Here is a 27543-nt window from a genome sequence, read left to right on the forward strand (position 1 = left end):
ATTTCATATAATTCCATAATAACCCTTTTATTTATCACCTACCCCTATCTCACCCTCTCCCCACTGGTAACAACTAGTTTATTCTCTGTATCTGCAATTCTGCTTCTTTTTTGTCTTATTCACTAGTTTTTATATTTTTTAGATTCCACATATAAGTGATATCATACAGTATTTGTCTTTCTTTGTCTGATTTATTTCACTTAGCATAATGCCCTCCAAGTCCATCCATGTTGCTGCAAGTGGCAAAATTTCATTCTTTTTTATGGCTGAGTAGTATTCCATTGTATATATCTATCTGCCAGATCTTCTTTATTTATTCATCTGTTGTTGAACACTAAGGTTGCTTTAATACCTTGGCAGTTGTAAAGAATGCTGCTATGAACACTAGGGTGCCTTTATCTTTTCAAATTAGTGGGGTTTTTTTAGGTTGTGGGGTTTTTGGTTTTTTTTTTTTTTTTTTGGATTATATACCTAGAAGCAGAATTGCTGGCCACATGGTAGTTCTATTTTTAGTTTTTGAGAAACCTCCACACTGTTATCCACAGTGGCTGCACCAGGGGCTATTTAGGTTTTCTATTTCTCTTTGTGTCCATTTTAGTAATATGTGATTTTCAAGGGACTTGTCATACATGTGAGACATGAAAAAAGCAATAAACATAATGATAGTTTGAAGTGGTTTTCAAAATTATTTTAATATAATTTTTATAACTTAAAATTCACCCATTTAAATTTACAGTTCAGTTATTTTGCAGAGTTGTCAAAACCATAAACACAATCAAGTTTTATAACTTTTTAACCACTCCCCCAAAAGACCCTCACTTTAATTTGTCATCAATTCTTATTCCTACCACTAATTTCTTTTTCATCGCTATAGATTTGCCTTTTCTGGACATATGGCATACATGAAATCATTTAATATGTGGTCGTTTCATCCAGCTTCCTTAACTTAGCATAATGTTTCTGAGATTCATCAATGTTGTAGAATCTATCAGTATTTCATTTCCTTTATTGCTAAATAATATTTCATTTTATAGATATGCTAGATTTTATTTTTCTACTCAAAGCTCATGGACATTTAGATTATTAATACTTTTTGGATATTATGAATAATGTTGCTATGAAAATTTATGAATAAGTCTTTGTGTAGACATAAGTTTTCATTTCTCTTGGGGATTTACCTAGAAGTGGAGCTGATCTAGTTTTCTTGGGATATCTTTATCTAACTTTGATATGAGGGTAATACTGACTATGTAGAATGAATTCCATCTTGTATTTTCTGGCAAAGTTTGTAAAGGATTGGTGTTTTTCCTTAAATGTTTGATAGAATTCAACACTAAAGACATCTGGGCTTGGGTTTGCTCTGGTAGAACCCAGGCCGTGAAACTGGGGAGGGAGGAATCAGAGCAGCCCCTGGCCAAAATTCCACAGACTTCCACTCAGTTTTTACTGAGTTTCAGTAGATTTTCTTCAACAAACAATTCTCAATTTGATGTATGCTTTGGGAAATTTCCAGAGGCCTAAGTACTGGTTTATGTCAATTTTGTCCAGTTTTATCATTGCTTTTTGAGGAAAGGACTTCTTGAGCTTCATATGCAGCCATTTCTATAAGTCCTGCTGACATAAAATTTATATATAACATTTCCTCATTATCCTTTTTATGTCACTGGGATTCTCATTTCTGATGTTGGTAACTTACATCTTCTCTCTTTTTTTTTTCTTGATCCATCTTATTAGAGAGTTTCAATTTTATGAATATATTCAGAGAACCAACTTTTGGCTTCTGAATAGTCCCAATTGTTTTTCTGTTGTCTATATCATTAATTTAGCCTCTTATTTTTATTTTCTTCCTTCTACTTAGTTTGGATTTAATTTCCTCTTCTTTTTGTATCTTCTTAAGCTAGAAGATTGCATAATTGCTTTCAGGTCTTTCTTTCATTTTTTCTTCTTTTTTTAATTGGGGTATGGTTGTTTTCTTTCTTATATTACCAATTAGAGTAATACATTTTTTCCTGCAAGCACTGCTTGAGCTACCTCCCATAAATATTGCCTTGTTATTTTCAATATCATTTAGTTTAAAATATTTCTTTCCTTTTTGCTCTTGGGTTATTTAGAACTGTGTTGTTTAATTTCCAAATATTTGGGACTTTTCTATATACCTAATGATTATTGATAACCAATTTAATTACGTATTTGAAAGAACATATTTTTCATTCCTTTAACATTTATTGAAAATTTTGTTATGACCCAGCATATGATTTATTTTGGTAAATGTTCTGTTCCTTTTTTAGCCCCCATTTCTATAGTTTTAATCTGGTGTCATTTCCTTTTAGCCTCAGTAACTTATTTAGTATTCTTGTAGTAGAGTCTGATGACAGTGAATCTTCTTTCTATTTAATGGTGTAAGTGCATGTAGGACTACTTATTTGTAAATCAACTAGAGAACTTTATTAATCTGGGCTTTATTCTTAATAATTGAGGGGATTTTTTTCCCCAGGTGTTAGATTACTTCCAATAGTCATAATTTCTTTTCCTTTTTTAAAAACTGAAATATCCAAATAAGATATTCCTTTTATTTTTACAGTATATCAAAATCATGTGCCTCCCTGAATGCACATCTACTATCAGTACATTAAAGTGGATCTAAATAAAATAAGTATAGGTAATAGAATATTTTATTTTAGATACTTTATATTAAAATTATAATATTTAACTATAAGATATATCTGATTTCTTAAGTATACAAACCACAATCAATTAATAATATATTAGAGTTGAACATTGGTCAAGTCAGGATGAGACAAGTTAAAAGTTTCAATAGCTATTAGATGATCATGTGATTCACCTTCATCAGGAAGGGAAGTAGTTTAGCTGGGTTTAGATTACAGCTATATTTAACAGTTATGTGGGAAACAAATATTAACAATTTCATCAGCACTACTGTGACCAGCTGACAAATATTGAATATTGTTTGGTCATCACTTTAAGCAGGTAAAAAATAAATAAACTTTTTCTAAGTGTTAAGAGAGATATTAGGCTGAGCAAAAACTTGTAATACGTTTCTCATTTTGAATTAGAAACCCTAAAATATAACCTTGTCTTTTATACATAGTGAAAAGTGTTTAACATAATTAGAAAGGTCCATCTGCTTAAGAAAAAAACAGATTTTATGATCTGAATACCTGTCTGTATGTCTTTTTCTTGTAAATTATCCAGGTATCCTAAATTATCAGTAAATTCAGTTTGACACTAAACTAAGTTCTTGAATATAATTAAAGATCTAGAAATTATAATTTGAGCCAATACATGAAGGCCTAATGATTTGTAGTGTTATAAGTCCATTTTATTCAGGTCTTGTCTTTCATAATTTCTTTAAATACAGAATTTTATAATATTAAAATAGTATTTGTTTCTTTGACCAAGACAATTGATATTGGGAATTTAGGAAATTAAAATTAATTAGACTTTTTATGAGAAAATAAACCTAAGGCTTACATAACTTACAGCTGTCCAGTAGAACTTTGTGCAGTAAGGAAATGTTCTATAATCTGTGCAGTAAAATATGGTACTGCTAGCTACACTGAGCACTTGAAATAAAGCTACTAAGACTAAGGAACTGAGCTTTCAATTCTGTTTTATTGGGCTTAAATGTTTAATTTTAATTTAACTTAATGTTAGCACTACTTGTTTATTTTTACATGGTGGTAAAATCAGAGAGAAAACACAAAGCTGTTTTAAAGATGAAATTATTAAATCAGTCTAATTTTTCCAGAGTGTATCAACTACATATCACATGAGCATTTTTCCTGAGTATATATCAATAACAAAAATGTTAAGGTACTTAAAAGCAAGTTTTTGCTTTTCATGTTGTGACCTAGTATCCAGTCATTAAATAAACTCATATTTAAACTTGTTTTTTGTCAATATTTTGAGTTACAGCTTTAGAAAGAAAAGTAATTTCTTCTTTAAAATTTAATTTTATTTATTTTTGGCTATATCGGGTCTTAGTTGCAGCACGTGGGATCTTCTTTGAGGCATGCAGGATCTTTCATTGAGGTGTGCGGGCTCTTCATTGTGGCGCACAGGCTCTTTGTTGTGGCGCAGGCGTCTCTCGTTGTGGCGCAGAGGCTCCAGGGCACGTGGGCTCTCTAGTTGTGTTGCGTGGATTCCAGAGCACGTGGGCTCTGTAGTTTATGGCACACAGGCTCTCTAGTTGAGGCACGAGAGGTCAGTAGTTCTGGTGCCCTGGCTTAGTTGCCCTGTGGCATGTGGGATCTTAGTTACCTGACCAGGGATCAAACCCGCATCCACTACATTGTAGGGTGGATTCTTTACCACTCGACCACCAGGGAAGTCCCAGGAAAGTAATTTCTTGAAGCACCAACATACATTTAAAGATATGAAATAGGAATATTTTTAAAATATTTGATTTTCACTTATGTAAGTGCTTATACATTAACATTGTTTATAAATGGCAAATAGAACAGGATGCCCATAGGACTTGTAGAGAATTTATAATCTATACTTTTAATTCCCTTTCTAAAGTAGACAAATTATATTAATTTCTTTATTTAAAAATATTTTATACTAATAAAATAGAAAAGTTTATCAACCCATACAATTTAAAAGAGCTAATTTAATAAGACACAGACTTTAAGGTAGATGTTGATTAAAGAAACAAAGAAGGGACTAATAAAATTAGTTATTTTTATTATAAATCCCAAATCTTGAAAATATCTCCCTGTTGATTAGTATTTTCTTTTGAATTTCCTCACCTACAAAATATTGGAAGAAAAAAATCACACACTTTTTTCTCAGTGAAATTACCTTTTGTGTAGGTTAACCAAAATATCCAATTAAAAGTATTTTTTTCTCTACCTATTGTTCTCTGTCCGTTTCTCTCCAGAACACTATTAGGGACCACAGTCCACAACTCTATAACTCTAGCTGTGATTCTTTCAGACTGCCATTTTGGTGGTATTTTTTTTTTAATTTAACGTTTTTTATATTGGGGTATAGTTGATTTACAATGTTCTGTTGGTTTCAGGTGTACAGCAAAGTGGTTCAGTTATACATATACATAGATCCATTCTTTTTCAGATTCTTTTCCAATATAGATTATTACAGAATATTGAGTAGAGTTCCCTGTGCTACACAGTAGGTCCTTGTTGATTATATATTTTATATATAGTAGTGTGTATATGTTAATCTCAACCTCCTAATTTATCCAACCCACACACCTTTCCCCTTTGAAAACCATAAGTTTGTTTTTGAAGTCTGTGAGCCTGCTTCTGTTTTGTAAATAAGTTCATTTGCATTATCTTTTTAGTTTCCACATATAAGTGATATCGTATGATATTTGTCTTTCTCTGTCTGACTTAATATGATAATCTCTAGGTCCATCTGTGTTGCTGCAAATGGCATTATTTTGTTCTTTTTTATGGCTGAGTAATATTCCATTATATGTATGTACCATATCTTCTTTATCCATTCATCTGTCAATGGACATTTAGGTTGTTTCCAAGTCTTGGATATTGTAAATAGTGCTGCAATGAACACTGGGGTGAATGTATCCTTTCGAACCATGGTTTTCTCCAGATATATGCCCAGGAGTGGGATTGCTGGATCATATGGAAGTATTATTTTTAATTTTTTTAGGAACCTCCATACTGTTCTCCATAGTGGTTATACCAATTTATCTATACATTACCACCAACATTGTCGAAGGGTCCCCTTTTCTCCACACCCTCTTCAGCATTTATTATTTGTAGACTTTTTGATAATGGCCATTCCAACAGGTGTGAGGTGATACCTCATTGTGCTTTAGATTTGAATTTCTCTAGTAATTAGGAATGTTGAGCATCTTTTCACGTGCTTTTTGACCATCTCTATAAATTCTTTGGAGAAATGTCTGTTTAGATCTTCTGCCCATTTTTTGATTAGGTTATTTGTTTTTTGTTATTGAGTGGCATGAGCTGTTTGTAGATTTTGGAGATTAATCCCTTGTCAGTGGCTTCATTTCCAAATATTTTCTCCCATTCTGTGGGTTGTCTTTTCGTATTGTTTATGGTTTCCTTTTCTGTGCAAAAGCTTTAACTTTAATGAGGTCCCATTTGTTTATTTTTATTACTATAGGAGGTAAATCCAAAAAGATACTGCTGCCATTTATGTCAAAGGGTCTTCTGCCTACTTTTCCTCTAAGAGTTCTATAGTATCCAGTCTTACATTTAGGGCTTTAATCCATATTTGTGTATGGAATTAGAGAATGTTCTAATTTCATTCCTTTACCTGTAGCTGTCCAGTTTTCCCAGCATCGCTTATTGAGCAGGCTGTGTTTTCTCCATTGTATATTCTTGCCTTCTTTGTTGGAGATTAATTGATCATAGGTTCATGGGTTTATTTCTGGGCTTTCTATCCTGTTCCATTAATCTGTATTTCTGTTTTTCTGCCAGTACCATACTGTTTTGATGACTGTAGCTTTGTAGTATAGACTGAAGAAGTCAGGGAGCCTGATTCATCCAGCTCTGTTTTTCTTTCTCAGGATTGCTTTGGCTATTTCAGGTCTTTTGTGTTTCCATACAAATTGTAAAATGTTTTGTTCTACTGCTGCGAAAAATGTCATTGGTAATTTGATAGGGATTGCATTAAATCTGTATATTGCCTTGGGTGTATAGTCATTTTGACAATATTGATTCTTCCAGTCCAAGAACATGGTGTATCTTTCCAACTATTTTTGTCATCTTCAAATTCTTTCATCAGTGTCTTAGAGTTTTCAGAGTACAGCTCTTTTGCCTCCTTAGATAGGTTTATTCCTAGGTATTTTATTCTTTTTGATGCAATGGTAAATGGGATTGTTTCCTTAATTTTTCTTTCTGATCTTTCATTGTTAGTGTATAGAAATGCAACAGGTTTGTGTGTATTAATTTTGTATCCTGCAACTTTACTGAATTCATTGATGAGATCTAGTAGTTTTCTGGTAGTATCTTTAGGATTTTCTATGTATAGTATCATGTCAACTGCAAACAGTGATAGTTTTATTTCTTCTTTTCCAATTTGAAAGTATATGGCTTATATGGCCTTAATTATGTTGAGGTATGTTCCCTCTCTGTGCCCACTTGCTGGAGAGTTTTTATCATAAATGGGTATTGAATTTTGTCAAAAGCTTTTTCTACATCTATTGAGATGATCATATGGTTTTTATTCTTCAATTTGTTGATGTATTGTATCACATTGATTGATTTGTGGATATTGAAGAATCTTTGCATCCCTGGAATAAATCCCACTTGATCATGGTGTATGATCGTCTTAATGTATTGTTGGATTTGGTTTACTAGCACTTTGTTGAGAATTTTTGTGTCTATGATCATCAGTGATATTTGCCTGTAATTTTCTTTTTTTGTGATATCTTTGGATTTGGTATCAGGATGATGGTAGCCTCATAGAATAAGTATGAGACTGTTCCTTCTTCTGAAATTTTTTGGAAGAGTTTCAGAAGGATAGGTGTTAACTCTTCTCCAAATATTTGATAGAAATCACCCATGAAGCCATCTGGTCCTGAACTTTTGTTTGTTGGAAGTTTTTATATCGCTGTGATTGGTTTGTTCGTATATTCTATTTCTTCCTGATTCAGTCTTTGAAGGTTGTACCTTGCTAAGAGTTTGTCCATTTCTTCTAGGTTGTCCATTTTATTGGCATACTGTTGTTTGTAGTAATCTCTTTTGATCCTTTGTATTTCTGTGGTGTCAGTTGTAACTGCACCTTTTTCATTTCTACTTTTATTGATTTGAGCACTTTCCCCTTTTTTTCTTGATGAGTCTGGATAAAGGTTTATCAATTTTATCTTTTCAAGAACCAGCTTTTAGTTTCATTGATGTTTTCTACTGTTTTCTTCATCTCTATTTCATTTATTTCTCTGATCTTTATGATTTCTTTTCCTTCTACTAACTTTGGGTTTTGTTTTTTCTTCTTTCTCTAGTTGCTTAAGGTGTAAGGTTGTTTATTTTTCTTGTTTCCTGAGGTAAGATTGTATTTCTATAAACTTCCCTCTTAGAACTGCTTTTGCTGCATCCTATAGGTTTTGGATCATTGTGTTTTTGTTTTCATATGTCTCTAGGTATTTTTTTATTTCCTCTCTGATTTCTTTGGTGATCCATTGGTTTTTTAGTAACATATTGTTTAACCTCTACGTGTTTGTGATTTTTACAAGTTCTTTTCTTGTAGTTGATTTCTAATCTCATAGTGTTGTGGCTGGAAAATATGCTCGATATGATTTCAGTTTTCTTAAATTTACCAAGGCTCACTTTGTGGCCCAGCATGTGATCTATCCTTGAGAATGTTCCATGTGCACTTGAGAAGAATGTGTATTCTCCTGCTTTTGCATGGAATGTTCATCTGGTCTAATGTGTCATTTAAGGCCCATGTTTCCTTACTGATTTTCTTTCTGGATGATCGGTCCATTGATGTAAGTGGGGTGTTAAAGTCCCCCACTATTATTTTTGTGTTACTGTTGATTTCTCCTTTTATGGCTGTTAATATTAGCCTTACATATTGAGGTGCTCCTATGTTGGATGCATATATATTTACAATTGTTATAATTTCTTCTTGGATTGACCCCTTGATCATTATGTAGTGTCCTTTGTCCCTTGCAATGGACTTTATTATAAAGTCTATTTTGTCTGATGTGAGTATTGCTACTCCACCTTTCTTTTGATTTCCATTTGCATGGCATACCTTTTTCCATCCTCTCACTTTCAGGCTGTATGTGTCCCTAGATCTGAAGTGGGTCTCTTATAGACAGCATATATACGGTCTTGTTTTTGTGTCCATTCGGCCAGTCTTTTGGTTGGAGCATTTACATTTAAGGTAATTATCAATATGTATGTTCTTATTGCCATTCTGTTAATTGTTTAGGATTTGTTTCTGAAGTTCCTTTTTCTTCCCTTTCTCTTTTGTTCTTGTTCTTCAGGCATCCCAGCACTGGAGTCTGTAGGCTGTTGGGTGGGGACATGTCTCAGTGCCAAAAGAGAGTTGTGTTTGGATTGATTTTTCTGTTTTGTGTGTGTATCTATTGTAGGTTTTTCGTTTGCAGTTACCATGATGTTTTAATATAGCAGTCTATATATATATATACAAGATTTTTTTAAGTTGCTGGTTTCTTACTTTCAAATGCCTTTCCAATATCCTGCATTTGTGTCTCCTCTTCTCACAATTGCTGGTTTTGTGATCATATTTGTGTGTGTATATTTTCCTGCCTTTACTATATGTTTGCCTTTACTGGTGTGCTTTCCCATTTGTAATGTTCTTGTTTCTAGTTGTGGCCTTTTCTTTTCTGCCTAGAGAAGTTCCTTTAGCATTTGTTGTAAAGCTGGTTTGGTGGTACTGAATTCTGTTAGCTTCTGCTTGTCTATAAAGCTTTTGATTTCTCCACTGAATCTGAATGAGAGCCTTGCTGGGTAGAGTATTCTTGGTTATAGGTTTTCCCCTTTCATTACTTTAAATATATCATGCCACCACTTTCTGGCCTGCAGAGTTTCTGCTGAAAAATCAGCTGATAACCATGTGGGGCATTCCTTTGTATGTTATTTGTTGCTTTTCCCTTTTGCTTTTAATATTTTCTCTGTCTTTATTTTTTGTCAGCTTGATTAATATGTGTCTTGGGGTGTTCCTCCTTGGTTTTATCCTGTATGGGACTATCTGTGCTTCCTGGACTTGAGTATTTCCTTTCCCATGTTATGGAATTTTTTGGCTATTATGTCTGCAAATATTTTCTCAGGGCCTTTCTCTCCTCTCCTTCTGGGATGCATATAATGTGAATGTTGGTGCATTTAATGTCATCCAAGAGGTCTTTGAGACTGTGCTCATTTCTTTTCATTCTTTTTTCTTTATTCTGTTCCATGGCCGTGATTTCCACCAATCTGTTTTCCAGCTCACTTATCCTTTCTTCTGCCTCATTTATTCTGCTACTGATTCCGTCTAGTATATTATTTCAGTTATTGTATTGTTTATCTCTGTTCTTTAAATTTTCTATCCCTTTGTTAAACATTTCTTATATCTTCTTGGTTTGCGCCTCCATTCTTTTTCTGAGATCTTGGATCATCTTTTACTCTGAATTATTTTTCAGGCAGATTGACTATCTTCACTTATTTGTTCTTCTGGGGTTTTATCCTATTCTTTCACCTGGAACATATTTCTCTGCCATCTCATATTTCTCTGCCGTCTAACTTTCTGTGTTTGTGGTCTCCATTTCTCAGGCTGCATGTTTGTAGTTTCTCTTGCTTCTGGTTTCTCTTGCCCCCTGGTGTGTGAGGTTGGTCCAGGGTCTTGTGCAGGCTTCCTGATGGGAGGGACCAGTGCCTGCCCACTGGTGGGTGGAGCTGGGTCTTGTCCCTCTGGTGGGCAGGGCCTTGTCAAGGAATGGCTTGCACTCCAGACAACTTTATGCGGCCTGTCTGCTGATCGGTGTGGCTGTGTTCCCACCCTGTTGGTTGTTTGATCTGAGGCATCCCAGCACTGGAGTCTGTAGGCTGTTGGGTGGGGACATGTCTCAGTGCCAAAATGGTGACCTCCTGGAGAGCTCACACCAATGAATATTCCCTGGGGCCTCCACCACAAGTGTCCTTGCTCCCAGAGTGAGCTACAGCCGACCCCTACATCCCCAGGAGACCCTCCAGGACCCACAGGTAGGTCCAGCTCAGGCTCTTATGGAGTCACTGCTTTGCCATGGATCCCAGTGCACACAAGGCCTTGTGTTTGCCCTCCCAAAGTGTAGTCTCTGTTTACTCCAGTCCTGTGCAGCTCCTGTACTCATGCCCCACTGGCCTTCAAAGCTAAATGCACTGGGGGCTCCTCCTCCTGATGCCAGACCTCCAGGCTGGGAAGCCTGATGCAGGGCTCAGAACTCTCACTCCTATGGGAGAACCTTTGTGATATAATCATTTTTCAGTTTGTGGGTAATCCAGACAGCAAGTATGGGATTTGACTATATTACAAAGGTGCCCCTCCTACCATCTTGTTGTGGCTTCTTTGTTTTTGGAATATAGAATATCTTTTTTGGTAGGTTCCAGTCTATTTTGTTGATGGTTGTTTAGCAGTTAATTGCAATTTTGGTGTTTTCGTGAGAAGAGCTGAGCTCAAGTCCCTCTACTCCACCATCTTGTCCTCAACCTCCCCCAGACTGCGGGTGCTGTGCCATGCCATGCCAGGGGCATAACAGCCTGTGGCTTCCCCGAGTCCAGGCTGGTAAGTTGGAGTCATTGCTCTGGCCTAGCTGCTTTTTCTGGCCTCACTGATTCAGGGCTGGGGCCACAACCCTAGGCCAGAGGTGGCACCCTCAAAGCATGGTGGGACGGTCAACCACCAGGTCAGGAAGCACGTGGGTCCATTCTGGTAATAATTTAATTAAATATTAATGTTAAAAATAAACTTTATTAAAGTATTAATGTATATGAAATAAAGTTTCCCAATTATAAGTATGTAATATGAGTTTTGACAAATATACATGACTATAAGTTATGTAACCACCAACAGACTAATTTTATAAAAACTATTCATCACCTTAAAAGGTTCTCTCATGCCCTTTGCATTCAATTATTACCTCTCACTCCTTGGCCCCACAAAACCACTGATTTGCTTTGTGTCACCGTAGTTTTTACATATACTACCATTTTATAGAAATAGAAACATAAATAATTTTGTTTGTTTTCTTTCACTTAGCATAATGCTTTTGTGATTCATCCTTATTTTCATTGCTGCATAATATCCCATTATGTGGATATACAAAAATGTGTTGTGTCCATTAACGGTGGAAATTTGGGTTGTTTCCAGTTTGGGGCTGTTATGAATAAATCTGCTATTAACATTCAGGTAAAAGTCCTTGTGTAACATTTATTTGTATTTTCTTGAGTAGATAGGAGAATTACTGAGTCATATGGTAAGTATATGTTTATGAGACAGGATAAACTATTTTATAAAGAGGTTATATCATTTTGCTATCCCACCAGCAATGCATGAGGGTTTTGGTTTTTCCACATTCTTGTCAACACTTCCTATTGTCAGTCTTTTCAATTAGATACCAGTGATGGGTTCACTGGTATCTAGTAGTGATTTTAATTTACATATTCCTAGTAACTAATGATGTTCAGCATCTTTAAAGTGCTTATTTCACATTTGTGCATCTTGTTTGGTGAAATGTCTGTTCAAAACTTTTACCTACTTTTTAAATCAAGTTGTCTTATTATTACTGGGAGTTCTGTAAATATTTTGAATAAGATATGTATTTTCCAAATATCTTCTCTCAGTCTGTGGCTAATCTTTTCATTTTGTTAATGGTATCTTTTGTAGAGCAAAATGATTTAATTTTGATGTCATGCAGGTTATCAATTTTTTATTTTATGGTTTGTGCTTTTCATGCCCTTTTAAACTGTTGTCTAACCCAAGATTACTATGATTTTCTTCTGATCCATTTTAAGTTAATTTTTGCGTTTTATGAAAGGTGAAAGTTAAGGCTCCATTTTTAATTTATGGGTATCTAATTGTTTTATCATTTATTGAAAATATTATCTTTCCTCTGAGTTGCCATAGCACTTTTGCCAAATATTGTCATTTATGTGTGTGTTTGTGGATATTGTTCCATTACGCTAATATTTATATTTTTTCAATACTTTTTCAATACCAGCCTATTGTGATTCCTGTAGCTTTAGAGTATGTCTTGAAATTTTATAGTGTAGCTCCTTAAACTTTATTTTTCAAAACCGTTTGGGCTATTCTAGATCACTGCATTTTCATACATAGTTTAGAATCATGTTTCAATTTCTTAAACAAAAAATGTCTGCTGGGATTTTGTTTGGAGTTGCTTTCACTTTGTAGATCAATTTGGGGAAAATGAACAATATTGAGTTTTCTGACCATTGATCAAGGTACATCTCTTTATTTAGGTCTTCTTTCATTTCCCTCAGCATGGTTTATAATTTTCTGTATACATATTTTCTACATGTGTTAAATTTATACCTATTTTATAGTTTGATGCTATTATGAGTATTGGATGGAGAGTTCTATAAATTTCAGTTTAGTCAAGGATGTCAATAGTGTTGTTCAGAACTTCTATATTCTAATTATTTTTTGCCTAATAATTCTATCGATTATTGAAAGAAGAATGTTTGCATCCTCAGCCTTAATTGTAGATTTGTCTGTTTTTCCTTCTAACTCTCAGTATTTCTCCATGTATTTTGAAGGTCTGTTACCAGATGAATCCACATAAAAGGTTGCTATATCTTCTTGATGAACTGACTTCATAATCATTCTCCCTATTTATCTCTCAAAATTTTTCTTGTTCTGAAATATACTTTGTCTATATTAATGATCCATTAATATAGCCACTTCAGCCTTCATTTAATTAGTGTTTTCATGGTATACATTTTCCATTCTTTTAATTTATTTTTAAACTGTATTTGTCGTAGGCAACATATATTGGATCTGAATTTTTTTTTTCCACTCAGGCAATCTCTGCCCTTAATTGGAGTGTTTAGACAATTTATTGACTTTAATGTGATTATCCCTATTGTTGCCTTGAATGAAAAGATTTTTCTATTTTCTATTTGTCCCATTTGTTCTCGCATTTTTTTTATGGTACCTTTTAATGATTCTATTTTATGTCCTATTGTCCTAAGTATTGGTTTTAAATTTTAATTTAAAAACTTTTTTTTTAATTTACATTTTGCTCTTTGGTTTATTATGTATATATACATCTTTAACTTCAAATAAATAAACAGCATTATACCACTTCACATATAAGAATCCTTTAACAGTATACTTCTATCTCTCTTCCTGTTCTCTTCCTGCTCTTAGTACTACTGTTGCCATATATTTTATTTCTATCATGTTATAAATCCCACAATACATTGTTATTTGCATTTTCAGTGATCAATGATTTTTTGAAGAAATGAGTCTTTAATATTAATCCACATATTTAACCACTTATGGTGTTCTTCATTACTTAGTGTAGATCCATATTTTAATCTGGAATCATTTTTCTTCTGCCTAAAGGACTTCCTTTATTATTTCTTTTTAATACTTCAGCTATAAGTTATCAATACCGACAGGCCAAAAAATTCTAGAATAAGATAATGCTATGGAGAATACGGTAGCTATTTTATATACAAGGGATTAGAAGGCATATTGTGTTCCTACAGTACAGTTGCTCTAGTTTTTATATACAATGTTTAAAGGTTACTTTCCATTTATAGTTATTACAAAATATTGGCTGCATTCCCCATGTTGTACAATACATCCTGGAGCCTATCTTACACCCAATAGTTTATACTTCCTACTCCCAGACCCCTCTCCTTCTCTCCCCACTGGTAACCACTAGTTTGTTCTCTTTATCTGTTGAGTCTGCTTCTTTTTTGTTATATTCACTAGTTTGATGTATTTTTTTTCGATTCCACATATAAGTGATAACACGCAGTATTTGTCTTTCTCTGTCTGACTTACTTCACTTACCATAATGCCATCTGAGTCCACTCATGCTGCTGCAAATGGCAACATTTCATTCCCTTTTTTGCTCTATTTTATATTGGAAATGCTTTTTAAAATTTTAATGTTTATTTTCTTATTAGTCATCCTTTTTTTTAAGAACATTAAAATGTGAAAAGTGTATATTTAGGAGTTGAGCAAATAGTACATATGTGTGTGTGTGTATATATATATATATTTTTTATTCAAACAGAAAGTCACAAAAATTATAAACATCCTCATCAGTTCACTCAGTCCCGTGTAATTAATTTTTTTATCTTGATCTTTTGTTAGCACTTTTATGAGTTCATCAGTTTTCCATTAGAGTTCTGAAAATGCTTATTCATTCAGTTCAGCAGTATAGTCAGTTACCAGAAACCTGTACTTGTCAGAGTCTTTTCCATGAATTCCTTGAAGATGAAACCCTTTTATAGGAACATATTTTCAAAAGCATCAGAATACACCCAGAACTGTCTGTAAATGACAAAAGACTTAAAAATGACCACAGTTAAAGATTTGATGAAAGTTCATAATAATGCAATTGACAAGGAAATTTAGTTATTTCTGAGATATACATTTTAAAGTAATAACTAGAATTATGACATATAACATTATACCAGAACATATAAGATTTTTAGAAATTTCATGTAATGTCTGAAACATTTATATTAACATATTTCCATACAAATAACCCAAAGAAAGTTTAGTATTAATTGTTTTGTTTGTTTATATTGCAGGTTCTTATTAGTCATCCATTTTATACACATCAGCGTATACATGTCAACCCCAATCTCCCAATTCAGCACACCACCACCACCACCACCTGCCACTTTCCCCCTTTGGTGTCTATATGTTTTGTTCTCTACATCTGTGTCTCAATTTCTGCTCTGCAAACCAGTTCATCTGTACCATTTTCTAGGTTCCACATATTTGCGCTAATATACGATATTTGTTTTTCTCTTTCTGACTTACTTCACTCTGTATATCTTGTGTTTCCCACTTAGAGAAGTTCCTTTAGCATTTGTTATAGAGCTGGTTTGGTGGTGCTGAATTCTCTTAGCTTTTGCTTCTCTGTAAAATTTTTGATTTCTCCATCGAATCTGAATGAGATCCTTGCTGGGTAGAGTAATCTTGGTTGTACGTTCTTCCCTTTCATTACTTTAAGTATATCATGCCACTCCCTTCTGGCTTGTAGAGTTTCTGCAGAGAAATCTGCTGTTAACCTTATGGGAGTTCCCTTGTATGTTATTTGTCATTTTTCCCTTGCTGCTTTCAGTAATTTTTCTTTGTGTAATTTTTGCCTATTTGATTACTATGTGTCTTGGCATGTTTCTCCTTGGGTTTGTCCTGTATGGGACTCTCTACACTTGCTGGATTTGGGTGGCAATTTCCTTTCCCATGTTAGGGAAGTTTTCGACTATAATCTCCTCAAATATTTTCTCGGGTCCTTTCTGTCTCTTCTTCTTCTTCTGAGACCCCTATAATGCGAATGTTGTTGCGTATGATGCTGTCCCAGAGGTCTCTTAGGCTGTCTTCATTTCTTTTCATTCTTTTTTCTTTATTCTTTTCTACAGCTGTGAATTCTACCGTTCTGTCTTCCAGGTCACTTATCCGTTCTTCTGCCTCCATTATTCTGCTATTGATTCCTTCTAGTGTATTTTTCATTTCAGCTATTGTATTGTTCATCTGTTTCTTCTTTAATTCTTCTAGGTCTTTATTAAACATTTCTTGCATCTTCTGGATCTTTGCCTCTGTTCTTTTTACGAGGTCCTGGATCATCTTTGCTATCATTATTCTGAATTCTTTTTCTGCAAGGTTGCCTATCTCCACTTCATTTAGTTTTTCTGGGGTTTTATCTTGTTCCTTCATCTGGTACATAGCCCTCTGCCTTTTCATCTTATCTTTCTGTGAATGTGGTTTTTATTCCACAGGCTGCAGGACTGTAGTTCTTCTTGCTTCTGCTGTCTGCCCTCTGGTGGATGAGGCTATCTAAGAGGCTTGTAGAAGTTTCCTGATGAGAGGGACTGGTAGTGGGTAGAGCTGACTGTTGCTCTGGTGGGCAGAGCTCAGTAAAACTTTAATCCACTTTAATCCTTTAATCCAGAGCTCAGTAAAACTTTAATCCACTTGTCTGCTGATGGGTGGGGCTGGGTTCCCTCCCTGTTGCTTGTTTGGCCTGAGGTGACCCAACACTGGAGCCTACCGCGGCTGTTTGGTGGGGTTAATGGCAGTCTCTGGGAGGTCTCACACCAAGGAGTACTTCCCAGAACTTCTGCTGCCAGTGTCCTTGTCCCTTGGTGAGCCACAGCTGCCCCCCTTCTCTGCAGGAGACCCTCCAACACTAGCAGGTAGGTCTGGTTCAGTCTCCTATGGGGTCACTGCTCCTTCCTCTGGGTCCCGATGTGCATACTACTTTGTGTGTGTCCTCCAAGAGTGGAGTCTCTGTTTCCCCCAGTCCTGCCATCAAATCCCACTAGCCTTCAAAGTCTGCTTCTCTAGGAATTCCTCCTCCCATTGCCAGACCCCCAGGTTGGGAAGCCTGACGTGGGGCTCAGAACCTTCACTCCAGTGGGTGGACTTCTGTGGTATAAGTATTCTCCAGTTTGTGAGTCACCCACCCAGCAGTTATGGGGCTTGATTTTATTGTGATAGCACCCCTCCTATCATCTCATTGCAGCTTGTCCTTTGTCTTTGGATGTGGGGTATCTTTTTTGGTGAGTTCCAGTGTCCTTCTGTCGATGATTGTTCAGCAGTTAGTTGTGATTCCAGTGTTCTCAAAAGAGGGAGTGAGAGCATGTCCTTCTACTCTGCCATTTTGAACCAATCTCTTCCTTTATTATTTCTTATACTACATGTCTCCTAGTGATGGATTCCCTCAGATTTTTATTCATGAGTAAAAATCTGTATTTCACCATTTGAAAGATATGTGCTGAGCACAGAATTTTATTTTGACCCATTATAATCATTTGTTGCTTTCAAGATGTCATGTCATTTTGGACTGTGTAGTTTCCTATGAGTAGATTTCATCATTCTTATCTTTCCCTCTGTGTAGGAAATATATCTTTTCTCTCTGGGTGCTTTTAACATTTTTTCTTCATCACTAGTTTTCAACAGTGTGATGGTGTATTTTTCGGTGTATTTTTCTTTATGTTGATTCTGCTTAGGATCCTTTGAGTTTCTTGGATCTTTAGGTTTACTGTTACCAAGTTTGGCTATCATTTTGCTATTTTGGCTTCATTGCTTTAAATATGTTTTCTGCTGATCTTCCTTTCTGAGGCTCCAATTACATTTATTCTAGACTGCTCAATTTTGTCCCAGGGGTCAGTGATGCTTTGGGGTTTTCTTCTCTCTCATGTTTCTTTTTGGAAATTTTCTATTGCTTTTTATTCAAATTCACTATTCTTCTCTGCTATGATGTCTAATATTCAGATAAAAGTATATCTGAAATGATTAAATTACCTCTCAAAATTTGAGTCTTTTTAATATCTTCTAATTCTCACTTTATCACATTCATGTTTTCCTCAGCCTTCTTGAATATCTGGAATATATTTTCCAAAGCATTTCTAATATCCTTTTCTGCTAATTTTATCATCTCTTTTATTTCTAGGTATGTTTCTGGTGATTTACTTTTTTCCTCTGGTTATCCGTCTTTTTCTTGATACCTACTACTTTTCATATAGTTAACATTGTGAATTTTACATTTATGGTGATATTTTGTTGGATTCTTTTCAATAGATAGTTATCTGGAAGGAAGTTATGTTACTTAGAATCAGTTTTTAAGCTTTTTTAGGGTGGGTCTAGAAAAGCCTTTAGTTTATGGCTAATTTGTTCCCACTACTGAAGTGACACCCCTGTATCTGTTTTCCCATGTAGTTGGAGATCTCAGCAGTTTGGCTGGTAGTGACATGAAATATTCTCAGCCTTGTATGAGCTTTGTGAATTGTTCTGCTTTATCCTTTTGGTGGTTTGTTCCCAAGCCTGGGGTAGTTTATTCACATGGATACACCGATCAGTACCCAGACAAAATTTCAAGAGAACCATTCTATAAATCTCTGGTGTATTCTATCTATGCAGCTCTCTTTTCTCTAGTATTTTGCCTCATAAATTCTGTTTTTGCCACATTAGACTCTGATTTCTGTCTCCTTGGTTTGGTGAGACTTCTGATCTCTCCTTGAGTTTCGGTTTCCTGGGAAATCTCTCCATTCAGTAAGCTAGAACACTTAGTTTAAACTAAAGTTTACTTCGATTGTTATCCTTCTCTCATCTTATTCTATGTTGCCTGTTGACCAATGTGTGAAGACTGCCGTTTAATATATTTTGTTCAGCTTCTTAGTTAAGGTAGGAGATTAAATCCAGTATCCATGTTGACTTTTCAACAATTGCCTAACCTCCCCAAACCTAAGGTATAACTTTCCAGGATTCTTACATACTTACTTACTTATTTATTTATGGATGCGTTGAGTCTTCGTTGCTGCATGCAGGCTTTCTCAGTTGCATCAAGTGGGGGCTACTTTTCATTGTGGTGCACAGGCTTCTCATTGCGGCGGAGTTTGTTGCGGAGCACGGGCTTTAGGCACATGGACTTCAGTAGTTGTGGCTCACAGGCTTAGTTGCTCCCCGGCACATGGGGTCTTCCCAGACCAGGGATCGAACCCGTGTCCCCTACACTGACATGTGGATTCTTAAGCACCGTACCACCAGGGTAGTCCCCAGTATTCTTATTTTTAATTCAAAAAGAAAAATATTTTTGTTGGTGTCATACATTCTAGTTGCCTTTTTTTCTCTTCTCAGTACTGCATTTGGGAACTCTCTCATACCTGTAAGCAGAAGTAATTAACTACTTTTTAACATTAAAAGTTTAGAGATATTAATTTGCTACAATATATAGTATGTATAATATTGCACTTATAATAATATTAAGATCAGTTCTACTTTTGTGTGGAAATTTTTCAAACTACTTTAATAACATTTCTGACTTGATGCTAATAAAAGCTCTGTGAACTAGATAAATCTAGCGTTATAATTCTCATTACAAAGTAAAGAAGCTAAGGCCTCACAAGATTCATTATTTTTCTCAATCACATAACCTATAAATGATGAGATAGGATCTTCTGACTTTTATAACAGTGTTTTTTCCAATTTTCCAGAATCTGTCTTCCTGGAAGATGTGGAACTTTATGTAAAATAGCAAAACATCTAGTATAGTATGGTAGCAAAACTTTTCACTTTTCATGAGGAAGGCAATATGGTGGAATAGAAATAACTAGATTTAGAGTAAGCGGATGATTTGTCAGTCATATTCAATCTAAGTAATAAAACAACGTGGAATTACATAAAATGAGCAAAACAACTTTTATACAACTATTTTATATTTACTTTAGGAAACAAAAAGCAGATTTACAATTGTTCAGCTAGAGGGCATGTTGTAAATGGATCAAAAAGAGAGTTTAGTGTATGCCAGTTGTTAAGGTGACCAAAATGCCTGCTTAGGAGATCCATTTTAATTTTTCAGGAGATTTAGTTAAGAAATTAATCAAATGGCCTTTGTATTTTAGTAAATGGGACAAAATAAAGAACAAAAGATTGAGAAATTTAAAAATTTTTGTGAATGAGTTAGATCTCTGTTCATATCTACTATGGTGTCAAAATCTTTGATATATGTAGTTAATCTTTATGTAAAATCTTGTGTTAAGTATACACTCTGTTTAAGAAGAGAATTAATTTCGAACCTAATAATTATTATTTTTGAAAAAAGTCCCCTAATTGCATACCTAAGCAGCTGTAGCTATTGAAGTATGACATTTCTTGATCTGTTCCCCCCTTCATAGCAAAAAGATTTTATATGATTCATCTGTAAAAACATAAAATCAAGTTAAAGAGCAAGTTGAGTAATCACTACTTACATGATAAAATATATGAGAAAATATGATTGCAGGTCATTCCTATTTTTTGCAGTGGTCATGGCTATTATATAAGGTTAACCTATCCTATGTAAAGCCACCATATCCTTCCTGACTTTCACCAGTCACTGCCTGACTTACCCAACCCTAAAGCATTACTTTCCAATAATCTTATTTATTTTTTAATTCAGAGATAAAAATAATAATGGTTGGTGTAATACATTCTAGTTGCATTGTTTTTTTTCCTCTCAGAGTTGCATTTGGGAACTGCAATGGGTTGGCTGTGGTGGATTTTATACAGAAGACAGTACTGTTAAGCATGGGGACCATTGACCTATATAGATCAAGTGACCTATACCAACGACAACCACGGTCTCCTCGAAAAAACAAGCAGTTCATTGCAGGTAGGAGATAAGATCGTTATGAACTTGATTAGTTCACCTGTTTTCTTACCTTTAGATTTCTTGTCTTTCTTCTGTGATGCTATTCAAATGCACAGCAATATAAAGTCAACATACTTTACAATACCACGTAAGTAAAATTGGTCAGAAACATAGTAAGAATCTTTGAAAGGGTAAAGGAGGTGTTTAAACTTCAATTTGTTGTTAACGTTAGGAAGGATCTCAAGTTTCTTAAGTTGAATTCCTAAAAAATAACAAAAGATAAGATATTAAATATAAAAATGCTAAGAAAACCAGGCTATCTAGTTGAAAAAGCTGCTTGCAATGGTTGTGTTAACTGGGATAGTTTTCTTCTAATATATGATAGCTTTAAAAATATAACTTAAGGTCATTCACTAGTTTTAATATTTTAAAGTAACTCCATTTTTTGGCTGTCACCTTTCCTTGTTGGATGGTGACTTTCTTGGAGGTATTTTCACAAATGCAGTAAACATTATTAACATTTTAAAATGCTATGAAAGATGATATTTTTCTTGACAAGACAAATTAGAAAAACATATAAAGTTAGTAAAATACAAGCCAAAATACTTTCTACGTATAATGCCAAACCTTGATATGCCAAATTATCCAAAGTTGTACTAAAATTTCAGTACATATCCAAATAGTTGGCTTTGCAAACATTGCCAACATTTTGTATATTTTCTGTCCACTGACATAGTTTAGTTGGTAAAATATTGGCTGAGCTAAAAGGTTTGCAGGTGGAAATGCATCTATAGTATTATGTGTTATTTTATACAGTTTTTAAAATTTTCTACTTTTTTAAAAATAATCAGTTGAATATTGACACTTTTACTAAATATACCCACGTAAAGACTATTTTAAAGTAAAAAGAGTACATTATGGTAGGTGTTATTTTCTAAATAGCAAATGTGCCAAATTTAACATCTGAATGTGGTAATAAATGAAGTTTCCTTTTGAACTAATGAAAAATTACTTGATATACTGAAATTCTCCTTCTTTGTTAATCTTTCTTTTGTAAACCTATACCCTTTCCAAATTGCTAATTTAGACCCTTTTCAGGAGCACAAAAGTTCTCCTTCAGAACCTGGAGTTTTGTTAGGGATCTCAACTTTTAGCAATATTTTATGAGTGCCAGCAATGTAAAATTAGACAGGTTCTGCTTCTACCACTACTGGCTTTTGAAACAAAGGCAGAATAGAGAAATTGTGCATGAATGTACCATGAGATCCCCTCACGATTGAGAAAGAGAAAGTTGACTTTTGAAAGTTTATGGACTCTTGATAGAAAGATGTTAGGGGATAGTAGGCACTGTTTGCATGCTGAAACACTAATTCAATCAGAAAAGCTGTGGATCCTAAGACAACATCTAAATTACTTGCTGGATATACACAGTGGGATGACAAAGTGTATATTTTGACAGAGGTAATACAATTATTTAATTTAAACTTACTGAGCCTCAAAAATTATGATTAGAGCTCAGAATTTTAATGACTTTAAAATTAGGAAAAACTGTGATGAAGTTGTAAACTCTGCTTGTATTTAGTATATATAATGAGTACTCTGTTATTAAAAAAAAGACTAAAATCCCTAAGCTTTCTTGTTAATACTGAAGATTAAAGACAACCATTTTTATATTTATGTGGTAACATACATATTACTTATAAGCTAAATAAGTTTACTATGTAAAAAGCATAAAGAGAAATATGCCATTTATTTTTATAAGATATTTGATTAAATAAAATTACTACAGCATTCTCATCATTCATCTATCACCTCACTTTCTAATTGATTTAATTTTTTAATATCTCCTTTCTAATTTGATTACCTAAACTTGCTGCAATTTCTTCATCTTGGCTGTTCTATATTCTGGTATGATATCACTTCCTTTCACTTTAGACTATTTTTCTCTCTTTCTTCTGCCTGCTGCTGATGCTGGTGTTCTGGCATGTTCCAAAGACAACTTTTGCATGCGTGGCCTGTCTAACTTTTATCCTGATTTAACGAAACGGATCCGTACTTCCTACCAGAGTAAGTTCAATAAAGGTTAGGCAAATAGCTTTTTTTTAAGTCATAATGCTTGAGTTAAATCCATATATCTGTGCTTAGTAATGTGTTTTTAAAAACACATTCAGCATGCATGCAAATTTTTGTTTTGTTATGGAAATGCAACCTGATAATTTTAATAAAAATTATATAAATATTTCAAATAGTTATATACCCATTTACCCATATTCATTGTTTCAGTGTTTATTTCAAACCATGTGTACCATGTGCTATTAGTCCAAGAGCCATTGTCTTTTGTTTTGAGGAGGAAGAGCCATGGTGTCCTTGTAAATAATAAACCTGATATTCTAGCATCAATAATAATTGAATGCTTATTTTGGAAACCTTATGCCTTTGGCCATTTTATAAAATTATTTTAACCAGGGCCACAATACTTGCTTTTTCTAATGTAATTAGATTTCTTGGAGGTAGCATTTCTGATGCTTTTCATTAAAATAGAATATACAAACACACATTTCTATAGTGATTTTAGGAAACAAACACTGTGAAACTGGGGAATCAAGGTCACAAATAAAAGTCACTAATATTAACATTTACCATGGTAGCAAATGCAAATCTGAAGATGGTGTGTCAGATATTCTATTAAATGGTGCAGAAAGAGTGGGGAGTGAGAGTATGATTGGAGGTGCAGATGATACTAGTGATACTATGGGTGAATATTTATTGACATGAGAAGATGTATATAATATGTTAATCAATATGTTTAAAAAGAACTTAATACATATAAGACAATCTCATATTTGTATAAAATATATATATGGATACATACATGTTTGTTGCTTGTATCCTAAACTTCTTCAGACCTCACCTCACCAGCTTGTACATACTTAATAGAATTACATCACTTATAAAAACCTAGAATTTTGTGTTCCATTAGCTAAAGGAAGTCAATACCTGTGAAAGCCTTAAAGTTTTTCTGGGGTGCAGAGGGTGACTTATTTTTGCTCGGAACTATTCTTTAGTTTTCTACGCTGAGCACCCCCTTTTTCAGTGCTTCCCACTGCCTCTACTCCTGGTGCTTGTGATAGAACACATATCTGTGTTGGCTTCTGCTGTTACTAAAACAGAAACTTATTAGGTATTATAACATTTCTTGACACCTGAAAATTATATGAAATTTTAGTTTCCATAATTAAAATTTCCATAAAAGTTGTATTGGAACACAGCCAAACTCATTCATTTACATATTGTTTCTGGCTGCTTCCAAACTACAATGGCAGAATTGAGTAGTTGCAACAGAAACCATATGGCCCCTAGAGAATGGACTTGAGGATACGGGGAAGGGGAAGGGTAAGCTGGGACAAAGTGAGAGAGTGGCATGGACATATATACACTACCAAACGTAAAATAGATAGCTAGTGGGAAGCAACTACGTAGCACAGGGAGATCAGCTCGATGCTTTGTGACCACCTAGAGGGGTGGGATAGGGAGGGAAAATAATTGCCCACCTTTAAAAGCAAAAAAGAAACCATATGGCCCATGAGACCTAAATATTTACTGTCTTGCTCCTCACATAAATTTGTTGACCTCTCTCCTATACTATTCTTCGTTACCCATCCCCTACCACCTAAATGGTTTCAGCCACAACCTTTCCTGAAAATAGTTTCCAGGTTGTTTAACACACATACTCAGACTTCAGAATCCTAGTTTAGCCTTCTCAAGGTAGACTCCCCCTACTGTGTGTGTGTGTGTGTGTAAGAATGCATCCATCTGTACAGATAGAAAAAGTTTCTGGAACATGAGACTGTAGATTTTATAAATTTCTTTTAATGTATTTTATGGTATTTCTATAATAAACACATAATGCTTTTATAGTAAAAAGAAGTTGGATTCTGAGGATAAGAAGCAGGCTCTTAATCTGAATTCTACAATATCAACCATGATATTAAAGTTAATTACTTCAATAATCTTATGTTGCCTTCAGAATAAAAAAGCCAAGATTTTAAACCTTCATTCAGGGTACTCTAAAATATAATTCTTATCTGCATCTTCAAATGAATTTTCTACTACTGCTATAGAAACACTCCTCTTAAGCCAGTGTATGTATCTTACTACACTTATAATTTATTTATAAGTGAAACTTTCCTTAGATTTCACTCCCTATAGTAAACCTTTCCTGCTGCCATTAGAGCCCTTTGCACCAATTCCTTAATTTAAATGTCTATAGTGCCTACGGTGTACAGGCTTCTACACAGTAGTGTCTGAACCATTTAATTGGTACTTAGATTTGTTTGTATTTTTATGCATATGCTCTACCTTTATAAATGCATGATAAGAACCTGAAAACCATATCTAAAATTGTTATTATCCTCTACACCCAGCACAAGTATGAGCTCAGCAAGTCAATGATGATGGTAGTGAAATAGAGCATGACAGGAGACTCTTTTTGCTAACAAGAATAGCCAGCAGAATTTTCAGATTTGATAAATGAGAGTAGACATGGCTTCTGGGTTCACTGGAATTTTGCAAAAGAAATCATAGTTTCTTCTAAACAAAGAATTAAAGTGTCAAGACGAGTAAAATCAAGTCCTCAGAAGGCCATAAAAGATGTTCTATGTCTTCCATGGGACTATGATTTGTGGATGCAAAGAAATGCTTTGGAAAGAGCAAGAGACATAGGGTGAGAAGGTTTATATCAAGTTCTGCCTTTTCTTCTTATTGACTACTCATTACATTTATAATCTTAAGCAAGTCATTTAACTGCTCTGAGTTTCTTTTTTCTCATATATAAAGTAAAAATCATAATCCCTACTTTCCCCTTAGAGACTTTTGGAACTTTTCAAGATTAGTGTTTATAATTGCACTTCTATAAATATTAGACATTATTATTATAATAGAAGATGAAACCACGTCACAGGTTAAATAACCTTTCCAGAATACAACAAATCTATGGAAGAATTTAGGGCTAACATCCAGTCAGCTGCCTCATCACCTAGTGCTCTTTCTACTTGTTATAATGAGAAGTTCTGCTAGTTAATGCTTTGTGGTTAAAGGTTTTTGTTTGTTGGTAATATCTATAATTTGACTACATAGTAGAAGTGCACATTTGAGAAAAGTTCACAATGTACATAAACAAAAGGACATGCTTGCTTGACAACTTAAAAGGTAGTTGAGAAAGAACATTATTAGAACAACCTTACCAGTGTTGAAGAGGTATTTACTTAAAAAAAATTGATAATATACCATTTGAACAAAAGGAGGTTTGGAAGGTATGCTTAAGGTAGAACATTGTCAGAAAAGGTGCTTGTGCATCAATTTCTAGTTATGCATTGGGGAATCCTTTCCTTTGGAAAGTTTCAGTCCTATCTACAGACATTTTCTCTCTTTCACTGCATAGTTTGTTCAGAGTGTGGGGAGTCATAACAGATCCTGGAAATACAAATCAGTAACATAAAGAAAAATTGAACGAAAAGGGAAAGATAAGAGAAAACTAGCAAAGAGAGGCAAATAAACATTTTCAAAAATGAATGGAGCAGGCTTCCCTGGTGGCACAGTGGTTAAGAATCTGCCTGCCAATGCAGGGGATACAGGTTCGAGCCCTGGTCCGGGAAGATCCCACATGCCACGGAGCAACTAAATCCGTGAGCCACAACTACTTAGCCCACATGCCACAACTGAAGCCCACGAGCCTAGAGCCCATGCTCCACAACGAGAAGCCACCGTGATGAGAAGCCTTTGCACTGCAACGAAGAGTAGCCCCCACTTGCTGCAACTAGAGAAAGCCCACGCGCAGCAACAAAGACCCAACGCAGCCAAAAATAAATAAATAAAATTAATTTATTTTTTTTAAAATGGAGAAAGTCAAGAATGGAGGAGGAGTAAAACAATAAGAGGAATGCCTCAAGGAACAAAAACTAGCAAAAATTATGGTAAACAATGAATGGGAAAAGTCCATTTATTTAAAAAATATTTATTAAGCATCCTCTGTATAAAACATTTTTTAGGCAGTAGATATATAATGATGAATGAAATAATTATAGTCTCCCCTCAATTTATAAGAGAAAACATATAAAGAAATTCATAGATAAACAATTACAGTTGAAAAAAGAAAGCAATCCTATGAAAGAGAAAAATTAGACATGGAAAAGTTGGACCTATTTTTGAGAGTGTTGTTAGGGAAGGGCCTATCTGAGGAGGAAACATTTAAGTGAATCGTTACAAGATAAGAAGGAATCAGACAAAGCTTTGAACTTACACTTCTGACCATAGAGTAACAGGGACAAGATTTAACATCCTGCCTCAAACAAACAGAAACAGCCATAATAAATGAAGCTGTGGTTTTTAAGACATGGGACATCAGACAATGAAGAACAGTAATTTCTGACAGATAAGAAACAAAAGAAGTGAACCCTATAACCATACCTCTTTATTGCCCTGAGAGAGTTTCTAGACTGCAGCAAAGGGAGAAGGGGAAACCCAAGAGGAAACCAGTCAACTCCCTATGCTGAGAAGATGGAGATGAGAAACGGGGGAAACCAAAGCAGCTACAGCTCCTAAAGAGAGGATCCCAGAGATCTACAGTTTCCTCCTCCAACAGATCAACACATACCTATGATGTAGCTACACAGGGACAGGTAAAGAACCATCTGAAAGGATTAAAGGAAATGGTATCCAACACTCAAAGGGAATAGTTTCTATTTTTTCCCACCAGG

At 34.6% G+C, this 27543-nt stretch overlaps 1 protein-coding gene across 2 annotated transcripts in view; it reads left to right on the plus strand.

Moving 5' to 3' along the window:
- The window catches only part of STXBP5L (syntaxin binding protein 5L), a 378355-nt gene that overhangs the window by 266396 nt on the left and 84416 nt on the right, over window positions 1-27543 (plus strand). The window contains exons 18-19 of one of the 2 annotated variants that reach the window (XM_024769286.1): window positions 20658-20809; window positions 22784-22855. In XM_024769286.1, the coding sequence (XP_024625054.1) occupies window positions 20658-20809; window positions 22784-22855 (224 nt within the window). The remainder of the gene's footprint in view (window positions 1-20657; window positions 20810-22783; window positions 22856-27543) is intronic. The other variant, XM_024769287.1, reaches the window with a different exon arrangement.

Source organism: Neophocaena asiaeorientalis, unplaced genomic scaffold, assembly GCF_003031525.2.
Source record: "Neophocaena asiaeorientalis asiaeorientalis breed wild unplaced genomic scaffold, Neophocaena_asiaeorientalis_V1.1 scaffold671, whole genome shotgun sequence".
Classification (NCBI taxonomy): Eukaryota; Metazoa; Chordata; class Mammalia; order Artiodactyla; family Phocoenidae; genus Neophocaena; species Neophocaena asiaeorientalis.